This window comes from Chelonoidis abingdonii, chromosome 7, assembly GCF_003597395.2.
Source record: "Chelonoidis abingdonii isolate Lonesome George chromosome 7, CheloAbing_2.0, whole genome shotgun sequence".
NCBI classification, from domain to species: Eukaryota; Metazoa; Chordata; order Testudines; family Testudinidae; genus Chelonoidis; species Chelonoidis abingdonii.
In genome coordinates, this window is record NC_133775.1 from 82519491 (window position 1) to 82532250 (window position 12760).

At 42.1% G+C, this 12760-nt stretch overlaps 1 protein-coding gene across 3 annotated transcripts in view; it reads right to left on the minus strand.

The window, feature by feature from the left end:
• The window catches only part of TENM2 (teneurin transmembrane protein 2), an 851854-nt gene that overhangs the window by 282331 nt on the left and 556763 nt on the right, over window positions 1-12760 (minus strand). For all 3 annotated transcript variants that reach the window (XM_075068078.1, XM_075068077.1, XM_075068079.1), the window contains one exon: window positions 1659-1893. In XM_075068078.1, coding sequence (XP_074924179.1) covers window positions 1659-1893 — 235 coding nt within the window. The remainder of the gene's footprint in view (window positions 1-1658; window positions 1894-12760) is intronic.

Here is a 12760-nt window from a genome sequence, read left to right on the forward strand (position 1 = left end):
AATCATGGGACAACTTTGCAATAATCTTCGAGCATAGCACAGTGAGAATGTTTTCTACAATCTTGATGCTTTGTTGTGAAAAGCCTGTGTGTATCAAAGACTTCAATTCATAACCCCTGAATATCCTATATCAGCTAAGAATACTGGCATTAGCAAACTGATCTTTTGTTTTCAAGGTGAATTTGTGAGTTGCTGGAGATTTTATTATAAAAAAATATTCTAGGATCTATCACCTATAATTAAACTGACATGGGCTGCTAGGCGCACAATTGGAAAATAAGGCTGATGACAAGTCCTGTGAAATTTTATCTTGTTAATTCTGTAAGACTCCTTAGCAATCAAATGCAGTTTATATATCATACAGATGTAAATCTATACATATGCCAATATACATATTTCACTTTTTTTCTCTGTTGTCCCTGTCTTGTGCCTGAGAGGTGTAGACATCTTGTACACCGAATGTGCAATCCTAAAAAACTCTTCCTTACGTAGTTAGTCACATTGACCCCCAAAAACATAAGTAAGGTTTAACTGTGCTAAGGTTGCAGGATTGTGTACCCCAGACAACAAATATGGTTTAGCGGTTACAGCAGAGAACTGGGATTGCATTTTGTCTTCCTTGCTCTGCCACTCATCCCTGACATCTAACACTCTAAGAATAACATCCCTTGCGCTCCTAGCTCATGACCAATATGAATTCAGAAAAAGCACTATGAAATTCTCCCCAAGTATGTAGTGGTTGGTAAATTGGGAGAATTTAAAACTTGGTTCACCATGGTTATATGTTCCAACTATTTTTGTATTGAAGAACAACAGTTTACACTCCAGAAGAGTTCTTAAATATCTCCCTTTGCATTCTAGCCTCAGACAGTGAATTACCGGGCAGGATCAGGCCATTCCAAAAAGGACTCTAATTTTTATCTAGACAGTTCTCAGTAATAGATGCCAGATCCAATTTACTATGTAAGATCAAGTTCCACATAGTAGCTGAATTATTCTCAACAGATCTGGCACTTAAGAATAGTGTCTTGGCAGTTGGTCAAAATATTCTTACCTGTTACAACTTTCTTAGTAAAAAAAATCAGCACCAAGGCCATCATCTCCAATTTTCAGTTTGGTCACCTGAAACTTCGATAACCCTCACTCCCCACTGGCTTTTGTGCTCAGCTCCTCCACAGCATCCCTGGCCCATATCAGAGTCTTAGTCGGGCATCTTAGTCGGGCATCTTAGTCGGGCAGAATAATATTAAGTAGAAGTACACAATATATTGGTATGTATCACCACAGTTGCTAGTTCTAATTTCCATGAGACCAGTGTCTCTTGATATTTAAAGTACAAGTTAGAATTAAGATGCAAAAAAATGACAATATATCTCTTTTCTTTTAACCAAATTCATACGTATTTTCTTAGCTGTTCTTTTTCAATGCAGTTGATTTTATACATGCTTATGTAACATTGCAGTACTTTCAGTATAAGACAGCCTTGAGTTTCCAAGTCTCAATTAACTAAAAATACCTGCTATCTGAAACATGTACTGTAAATTCGCTCAATCGTATGAAATCTCATTTATCCAAGCTTATTCAGTGTCCCCATGACATTCAGATAATTGAGATTATACACTGTGTATTTTTAGTGCAGTCCATTCCTTGTGACATACCTTGTCTCAAGTGGAACATTGCTATTGAGTACCCAGCTGTCTTGAAGTTGCACAGACTCAGGAGTGGTGGCCAAGTCATTTGGTGCAGGAGCTGGTGCATGGATCTGGTTCCGCCGATTTGTGAGAGAGTTCCTATTGAGGGAGTTGGCAGAGGAATGATGATGAGACAGTGTATGATTGTGAGGTGGTGGGAGAGGTGGTCTCAGTGTTGACTGGCTGTGGTGATTTGAAGGGCCTGCAAGAAAAAAGAGAAATAGTCACCAACATTTGTTGATGGCAGGTTTTTTTCCCCCCCCATAGCTTCAACAAGCCTCAGGCCTTTTGAAAATGTACCCGTTACAGCACAGGTTCAGTTAGATAACAATGGTAAAATGACACTGGGAAGTTCCGTACTTAATCTCTCTTAAAAAACACCAGGGTAGGGGCCTGATTCTTCTTTCACTTATGCTGGTTTTACACCAGTACAGGGAGAAGAGATCAGGCCTCAAACAAGTACATTTTACAATGAAAAAGATGGACCAAATCCTTCACGTACTTTAATGGGATCAGGCTTTGGCCTGATTTTTCTAACCGGCAGTACCACAAACTCTGTGAAATCTGAAAATTATGCTGCTATTCCTCCTTCTCTCACTGGAATGTGGCTAACAATGTCATTGACGATGAACAAGGAATGGGGGGAAATAAATCTAGCTCATTTGCCTAGGATTGAGATGGCTTTGCCTTGATAATAGGAATACAAACTTGTTTTAGTCAGTAAGTAAGCAGATAAAATTCAGAAATACACAAGAAGACAATATAATGGCCAAGAAAGTATCACTTAAATACAGTTACTTTTCTAACCATAAGCACATAATGGTAAACAAGCTTATTTAATGAAATTCCGTATGTTCTGGCAATTTAAAAATTTTAATAAAACTAATGAAAGAGATGAAAAATACAAGTTAATCCACAAGTAAACGGATTAACTGCATGTCTTAATCATTACATTAATTTGTAGTTTTCTAGTGAACAATAATTAGAAAAAGTAATATTAACAATATTACAATTATACTGATGTATGTTTGTTTTTAGACACTATGAAGCACATTGTGCATTTAATGACTCAAACAATATAAGAAAATATCACTGGGGAAAATATTTACAGACAGATTGATCTATTTTCACATGGAACTACGAAGTATTGCAAATATACTCTTCTCAATTAATTGTAAATTAATTAAGTTCAACATTTTCAAACTTGGGTGCCTAAAGTTAAACTCCTAGATAAGTGACTTGTTTTCCAGAGCTTCTCATCACCTGTTCAAAGGGTGCTAAGCACTTCTGAAAATCAGCCCACATAGCCAGAAGCCTAAATATGGATTTGAGAGCTTCATTTTAGGCATTTAAGTTTGAAAATTATGGCCAGAACACACTGCCTATTCAAAGCCAGAATCTGGCCAATGGTGTACAGTTATGCAAGGGAGAGAGAGTAACAGGGACCCTCTCTCCATGATCACCTTGTACAGGTGACATCCAGAATCCTGCAACATGAGGTCTTTGTGTGCAAGAGGAAATGCTAACACCACCAATGGCACAAGGCAACCCACAGGTGACAGTGGTAAATTCATGCTTCTTCCCTCCTTTCTCTCCATCTTACAGAGTGCATTCTGCTATAGAGTGCAAAGTGACCTTTCCTGATTAGATTCTCCAAGCACTCTGCCTGTGTCCTCTGCAGACAGGATTTTTGGGAGCTGGCACTCTTGCTGCACTGCCACACAAGAACCACCTCACTCAAGATTGCATAACAAAGGGAGGGGTGGGGAATATTGTCCTTCGGAGAGAAATGTTGATTTTCCTAAGTATTTTTGTGGCCTTTAGAGACCACAGTGATGGGCAGATGAGACAGAAACAAATGGGTACGTTTTATTGTGACTACTTGTGTAAGCAAAAAGCTGCCCTATGAGGAGACTCTTTAAAAAGTGACTAACAAAAAGAAATCCTATACTTCACAAGGTACTGTAAGCTGCTAGATACAGTCTCTTAAGAAATGGAAACAGCATATAGCATATCCTAAATTGCATATAGCATATCTTCTCAATTTCATCCTAACAGAATGTCTATTACGTTGGACCGGTGCATCCCAAACCTTGCGATTCATCACATGTGCTGTCTGCCCCCTATTCATTCTGCCCTACATATTTTTAAAATGCTTCATCCTTCTGGTAGTAGGCTGAAGGAGGTAGTTTAACCTAACATACTATTATACATCAAACGCTTAATCTACACACCGTGCTCTAGGTCCTTGTACACTTCTTGAAATGAGACAGAGTCAGACACAGCAGGAAGACAATGTATTTGGATAATATCCAAGTACAGATGAGCCCAGTGGAACTATTTTCCCAAAGTCTGAATTTTGGCATTGAACAAAACATGTTAATTTGGATTTCAGTAAATGGATTGTTGTGAGTGATAAAATGCAAATATGACCACTTATTTATTAAGTTACTTCAGGAAGCCCAATGTTTCATATGTTCTGCAATCAACCTGTGTTCTGAAGCAGCATCTCTTTTTCATATACTAATCTATGTACTTTCTCAACAATCTCTCTTAATACTGTAGGTGTAGTTTACACCTATAAAAGGAAACAAAGTTAATACTTTCTTTTTGGTGTGTGCTAGTTTTAAATGACTATGGATATTTTAGATATGTTATTACATGGTACATTCATAATGACTCAGATTCATGAAAGCACTTAAGAACACACTTAAATCTATCTCTAGTCAGGACAGCACTTAAATGTATGTTTAGTTTTAAGTACGTGCTCAGGTCCCATTGACTTTATGAAACACTTAACTGCTTGTCTGAATATGAATGGACTTAATCACTTAAACTGTTTAAAACAGTTCCCTTAGTTTTGTGTGGCAAGGGAGGATAAGCATGGAAAAGACAGATATAACTATGTACAGTATTTTGCTGTAAAATTCAGTTTTGAGACATACAGCCTTGCCAGCTGCAACAGAGAATCTACGAACCTTGCAAATTTTCAGCAACAATATTAGAGGAGTCTTTTTTTTTTAAATCAGTCAATAGTTAAGTCAATATAGCAATACTAATAAAAACCATTTCTACAAGACTGCAAAATTAAGGAGGCAACAGGTTGAGTTCAAGTTCCCAAGAATACATTTAATTTAGTTCAAGTATATTATTTAAATACAAAACTATATACATTGTTGTTTACAGCTATACTAAGGAATTGACTCGATACTGCAGCTGTTAAATCTCAAAACGTTTATTTATATCAAATCAAAAACATTGTAACACACAGTACAGAACAATCAAATAAGTAACTAAATTAAATGTGTATTTGTACGCTTAAATGTCCCAGAGAGAGGGACCTGCTTTTTCATAGAGCTGGACCAAAACTGGACCCGGGGTTTTGAACACCCCAGAAGTTTGCAGAGACTCAAAATCTGCATTTGGAAATAAACGTCTCCACTTTTACTGCATAGGCACATTGCTGAAGCTAGTAGTAACCATTGCAACAACATCTGTGACTTTCTTAGTCTTGGAACTTCAAGTTGGGGTATCACTCTTCCTGTAATCAAGAATCAGCAGCTTGAAGGATTGGTACACTGTATCTTTCAATATATGATGCTATTGCTATTGCCACAGCAGTTGGAAGCCTAAAGATGATAAATAACTTGATGAGCTACAAATAACTGTGTAGTGGGGTGGGATTTTTTTTTTTTTTTTAAATACAGCAGGTACATGTATGTTGGTTTGCTCTGGAAAAAGAAGAGCTGTGAGAATTATACTGTTCCTCAAATATTACATCAATTAAGGGGTTTATGTACTATTCAAAAACAGGTGTTTTGATGATGGGAGGGGAAGGGTTGTTTAGATCACCTTGATCAATCAGTTCTCCAGCCCTCAGATAGATTGTGCTGATCACAACACATCTTCCATTCTTCTCATATCCTGGCCTTCCTTCTCCATGTGTGGTCATGTCTTTTCACAGTAAAATATTCCCATCTCTTTGGAGGTCGGCCAAGCAGTTGTTTCAGTTCCTGTGGGTACCACTCAGCAACAGCTGCAGTCTATCAGTTGTCAGTTAGCCTCGCTATCTGCCTGGCCCATCTCATTTTACTATGCCTGCTCTCAACAATGACATCCTGCACTCCACTTTGCTGTCTGATCACTTTATTGGGGACTCGGTCATGGATTGAAATTCCTAAAAAATTGTTCTTTCCATCGCCCTCAGCGTGACCGACAGTTGCTGCTCCTCTGTCTTTGTCAGTGCCCATGTTTCGCTGCTGTACAACATTGCTGGCAGTACTGTTGAATTGAAAAGGCTGGCTCATGTTGCCTTGTTGATTTTTCTTTGGCGGACATCCTTGATACACAGTTATTTGTAGCTCATCAAGTTATTTATCATCTTTAGGCTTCCAACTGCTGTGCCAACCAGCTTTCTTTCTTCATGACAGTTCACCTTCCTGATCATGGCACATGTTAATTTCTTCGTCAAATAGACATATTATTCAACTTCTTCTATTTGTTCCCCCTTGATTGTTATTTGGCTTTTAGCAAGGTATCAGACCACATAAATTTCATTTTGGAATGGTTTATTTTCAGTCTGACTTGACTTCTTTTTGTTTTGAGTCTCACAGCATTTCCTGTAGTTTGGTAGTATTTTAGGCGATCAACACAATACCATCCGCAAATCTGAGATGGTTTAACTGCTCGCCATTGATTCCACTCTTCCAATTCATCCGCTTCATTACCATTTTGAGGCAGTCTGTGAGGAGTTTCGGTGAAATCATGTCTCTTTGTACCATACTTGGTGGGAGTTCAGTCGATGAGAGGCTTTTAAGAATCTCAGGAGGCCAGAAAAAGGATGGCCTTCTCAGTTTGCACTGCAGGACACTGACGAGACACGATTTGATCAACCATCTAACAGAGGAGAAAGCAAGGACAGCCTGTGACATCCTTGGGCTCTGTGAAACATGACAAAGAAAGGAGATGAAAACTGAAGTCGAGAGATGAAAATACTATAATGTTAGGAAAAGGAGAAAGTGCAAGAACCATTGGCGGAATCGGCTTCATCATCAACAGGGAATGGTCTTCAAAAATCATCTCCTACAAGTTCAAGTCATCATGCACTGGAGTGCTACATCTCCAACTGAACAAGACCAGCATCTTCAAGATTATTCAGATCTATGTTCCCACAAGCGAAGATGACGATGTGGAAGAATTCTATCAGGAGCTCAAGGAAACCCTCACTCAAAAATCCACATATACGATCGTGATGGGAGATTTCAACGCCAAAGTTTGAGGAGGGAAAGAAGGTAAAAAGTTAATTGGAAGGTATAGCATCGGTGAACAGAATCCATGAGGAGAGTGACTTGCAACTCTGGTGGAGACGAAATAAATGTTCATTGGTAACACCTTGTTTAAGAAGAAGGCCAAGAGGAGGTGGACATGGATCGTGCCCAATGCGAAAAACAAGAACGAGATTGACTATATTCTGATAGATAAGCAGTGCATTGTACAAGACATCTCAGTAGTACTATCATTTAAAACCAGTAGTGGCCATCGCTTGCCCAGAGCACAGCTCAACTTCAATGAAAAGGTGGAGAAAAAAGTGCTACAGATGGCATATTAGAGACAGTGGCCAAAAATATTTGACAAGGCAATCTTGAAAGTGAACATTTCCAAGGAAGTCTCGAGTCTTATAAATAACTGCAATGAGGATTGTAAAAACTTCACTGATAAATTGAGGCAATGCATGAAATTAGCCGAGAAACAAAGACTGAAAAGAGCGAAGGGAAGAATCTCGGAAGAAATGCAGAACTTGTTAGAGAAACAGAGGAATATGAAGCGAAATGATGGTGACAAACTTGAATACTCCCTCCTCTGCAAGTTGATAAGAAGACTACTAAAGGAGGACTTTGAGAAGTACCAAAATGAAAGGCTCTTAAAGACAGCTGAAGATTGGAGAAGTCTCAAAAAATGAAAAGGGAATTGACACTGTACAGGGCAACAATGGCACTGAAGAACAGGGATGGAAAACCAGCAATTGACAGAACAGGGGTGGAAGTGGTCTGCAAAGATTTCTACACCAAATTGTTTATGTCTCAGATAAATGTCCCAGTACCAACACTCAATAAGCATGTGCTCCCAGTCCTTGTCAGCGAAGTTTGACATGCAGTTCATCAAATGAAGGAAGGAAAAGCCACAGGTAAAGATGGACTGACAATCAAAATGTTAAGAGCTGGAGGCCAAGACCTCTGGGAAACCCTTGCTCAGAGGTTTAGCCGTTACTTGGAATTGCAGAAGATATCATCTAGATGGAAGGTGTCCAACACCATTCTGCTGTACAAGAAGGGCTAGCATGAAGATCTAAAGAACTATCATCCAATATGCCTGCTCTCACATGTTTACAAGCTGTTCACCAAAATAATAACAAACTGACTCTCACAGATTCTGGATGACTGACAGAGAACAGAGAGCAGGCAGGCTTTCAAAGGAATTGAACATTGGACCATTTTTGCACTATAAACCAGCTATTGGAATGCTCAAGGGAATACAAATTTCCTTTATGTATTGCCTTTGTTGACTATGAAAAAGCGTTCGACAGAGTAGAGATCAATGCAGTGTCGAAAACTCTTGCAGAGCAGGACATTGACACAAACTATATCAAACAATTAAAGGAAGAAAATTCTGACTGCACTACAGACATAACTTTATTTGATACCCCCATTCGCATCCCAATTAAGGGTTGTTTTAAATAACTAAAAAACCATAAAGAGCTGGACATATGAAATTAAATGTAAATGGGCTGACTTCTCTTTGGATTTGAGTTTCAGATGTGTACAAACATCCACAATTCCTAAAAACTGTAATAGTTGTTGTGGGTATTGAACATTTCTGAAAATCTAACTTTAAAGTGAGGATGTGATACTTCAAGAAACATTGTTGATGTCCAAGATTCAGTACACCGTCTATCTACAACTTTGTCTTTGGAGATTGAGGGGAATGGGCAAGTTTGCATTCCAATTTATGAACAATAAGTACCCCATTCTTACTTGTTTTCTAATGAATACAGAAGGTCTGACTGAAGTCACTGGGAGTCATCTAATTAACTTCACTGGGCTTTGGAAACAGGGCCAGCTCCAGGCACCAGCAAAGGAAGCAGGTGCTTGGGGTGGCCAATGGAAAGGGGTGGCACGTCGAGGTCTTCGGCGTCAATTCGGCGGTGGGTCCCTCAGTCCCTCTCGGAGGGAAGGATCCACCACCAAATTGCCACCAAAGAATGAAGTGATCACGGCTTTATTTTTATTTTTTCGCTTCGCCGCTTGGGGCGGCAAAAAAGCTGGAGCTGGCCCTGTTGGGAACAGGCCCTCAAAGAGGAAATTTAGCAATAACATTGCTTTGTTTATTTCCACATCAGATAACACAATTAGAAACCTGGAAGGTGCAGGGGACTTTCTAGCCACAATTTGCTGAGCAACTGGCCATTCCCTGAGCACTCTCAAATCAAAAGTGCCAGGAGGACTGCTATGGAGACTGTTCAGTGGTGAGTAAAGAGAATGCAGGGCTCCCTTAGAGAAACTGCTCTCTCAAAGGGTACGTCTACACTACAGGATTATTCCGATTTTACATAAACCGGTTTTATAAAACAGATTGTATAAAGTCAAGTGCACACAGCCACACTAAGCACATTAATTCGGCGGTGTGTGTCCATGGTCCGAGGCTAGCGTTGATTTCTGGAGCGTTGCACTGTGGTAGGCCTCGAGCGCCTCGTAGCTATCCATACGCTTCCCCCTCACATCTCATCCGCGCGTCTCTCCCCGCCACCTTCCCACCCCCCCCCCCAGGACACTCTATGGGCTTGAGATGCCCAGTCGCTGATGGGGCAAGAAAAGCATTGTCAGCAGTGCAGGTCGAGGTACAATGTCGTCAGTCCATTCCTTCCTTCTCTGGGAGAGCAACCTGGCGAGACCAATCATCTCTCGTGCCTTTCCTCTTCCTGCCGATGCCCTGGCCGACGCCATCCCAGCACAGCTCAACCATGGAGACCATTCACGACCATTTTTTATTTTTTGTTTTTTTAACCTGCGTACGTTCACCCTCGCCCTCCCTGTATGCTGTCTCCACTGGATGCGCGGAACAAGAGTGGCCGATATCGTGCCAGCCGCTACACGAGCACGCATGCATGTTGCTTATGCATCGATAGCACGAGACCCGGTTAGTCATCGTTCATGCATACCGTCTGCTGCACCCCTCGCCCTGCGGACTAGAGCGAGAGGAGGATGTACGGCTGTACGCCTGTCCTTCTGTTATGTGTGTCTGCTGCTATCATGGTGGCCCATGCCGCCTCTGAGGATCGGCCACCATTATTTCTGTTTGTGCTTCTGTGGGTGAGGGTCGCAAAGCAAAACTGGGAATTGACTGGCCCCGAGTCATCCCACCTCCTTTAATGCAGGATTTCTCTAAACAACAGGAGTCAGGTTCCTACTCAGAACACCTGCGGCAACCGTGTATCTCGACGCAACCACAGTGTATCTCAGAGAGCACAGACTGCTCGTGTCACGATCCTCTGCGGGAAATGGACGAGCCCTAGCACTGCATACTCATAGGGCCTGGGTTTGCTCTCCCTGCAACAACACCCCCTATACTCTGTGGTCTTCCCTCGACCATACTCCCTCTCAATCTGCTACCTTGGCCTCATCCTTGGCCGGTGCAGTGTCCCTCAGCGACTTTGTGTCATGAATTCTGTCAAAAAAGAATGCAGAAGAATACAGAATGAGCTAGTGAAGCTTTGTGATGGTGAGATAGAGAGAGCGGGACTGGGCGGAGGCAGGTCCTGGTGCTTCACGACAGTCGAGCGCCAGGATCATTAAGTCGGGTGGGGGAGAGAAGCCCGCGCACTCGCGCTCGCTGTGCAGCAGTGCACGAGGGGCGTGAGAAGCAATGAGCACAGAGAGAGAGCGAGGAGCTGCGAGACCCGCAGTGTGCTACCTGATCGAGAGACGAGCTTACCCAGCCGTTCTGGCACCGTTATCTGGAATGCGCGGAGAATCATTCCTATCTCTTCACGAAGGCACCCCCGGCCAGCCTCACCTGAGCCAGCAGGAGCACTCACGGGTTGATAACAAGGACGGCTACCAGTCCGTACTACTGTCTGCCACGCGGCAGTTGGGAGCAGAAGCTGGATATTGCTCTCATTGATGCAGCGACTCGCGTCTACCAGAGCAAGTTCGAGTACGACTAGGGTGACAATTGTGTAAGAAGTCAAGAAAACGATTTCTCCTTCCTTTTCTTTCGCGATTGGGAGGGAGAGTAAATTGACGAGCTTAGTCCCTGATACCACGTTTGGGACAATCGGGCTTTGACCTACCCAGGCATTGGAAAGCTCAGCCAAGATGCAGGATGGTAACTTTCTCCAGATGACTGCTGTGGCATCTCTGGGGTAGCTGGGGTCCTCAGTACCCTAGGCCTCACCTCCCTCCATGAAGAGCATCCATTGCTCGAGTCTCTGGCTTCCCATTACACTTGTCACGCAGCAACTGTGTAAGCCTGTAGATCTTTTTTCAAACGCCTTGGCATTTCGTCTTCTCGTTAATTCGGAGCTTTGGTAGAACAGATTTGTTTTCGTCCCCATACAGCATCAGATCCGGTTACATACGATGAACGGGTCCATCGCTTGGAGCGCGGTTTTGGGAGAGAGCGCGAGAGCCGGACCCGTTGCTGATCGGAGAGCTCGCCCGCGCCGAACTACGGCTTGGGGGGCCCGCGGCTAGCGGAGCTAGGTGCTCCCACAAGCCAAACCCAAATGGAGACTAGAAAAATCAACTATTCGGCAGGGCTTTTCCTGTCTACCCCGCGTGCGCCACTGCATGCCCGGAGGTTCCCACGTATATGGCCTGTCCTAGAGCGGGTAACAGTGGTCGCATCTGTCGAAGGATCACCGCCCCAGAGGACCATTTACTGTCGATTTGTGGCCACACTAACCGTAATCCGATATGGTAATACCGATTTTAGCGCTACTCCTCTCATTGGGGAGTAGTACAGAAACCAATTTAAAGAGCCCTTTATATCGATATAAAGAGCCTTGTAGTGTGGACGGGTACAGCGTTAAATCGGTTTAACGCTGCTAAAATCGGTTTAAACACATAGTGTAGACCAGGCATAGTGTAACCATGACAGTTCTACTGCAGGATTTGTAAATGGTGATAATATACCTGCTACTGGATTTCACAAGGTGATACAGTTACAATGGTAATGCTATGTATGTTTTCAAGGGTACACACAACTCTTTGGGTTCCAAATATCACCTCTTGCCTGTATACCATATAACTTGACACACCCACCCACTCCTGCTCTGACATTATCAAATCTCTTTCCAAACACTGAGAAGCACTGGCCCATGAACTGCATACATTTTCTAAAACCATGCAGCATAGGGATTTGAGAGATAGGCAACTTAATCTGCCACCTCAAAGCACTACTTAAAATCCTGTTAGAATCAGGAGAAATATCACTAAACATAGTTAAATTGCAGAGCAGTCTTTTTTCTAGATCAAAGTTCCATACCAACAGAGCCCCTGCAAAGTCATATGGGTTGCACCTTACTCATGTTCCATTGCTCTCTGCTCCTATGATTATACATGAGCATTTGAGAGTCAGGAAACAATCTCTTCGCAGACTCATAACCTAATCCTCTGCGCAGGACTCTTGAAACAATCCCCTTATACAGAAGCACCTTCAAACGAACCAGTACATAATTGTCTTCTAACTAATATTTAATATTGAATGCACAGTATGATAGTAAAACTGATGCAGAGAGTTTCAGTCTGTGTCAGCCAGGATTAGAACTCAAGAGTTTCTAGTTCTGTGCTCAGATAGATTTACCATACTGCTTCTCTAAAGAAAGGACCTGCCATACCAACACATCTAATTCAGTATTCTGTACTAACACTGGCTTCCTTATAGGAATCCATTAATGCATCTTATTATGTATACGTTATCACTCTGGACCAGCGATCCCAATGACCAGTTTATACCCTGAAGCATAAGCATTATTAGCCTTGTACATTTTTTTAGCTAGTACTGCAGGTTTG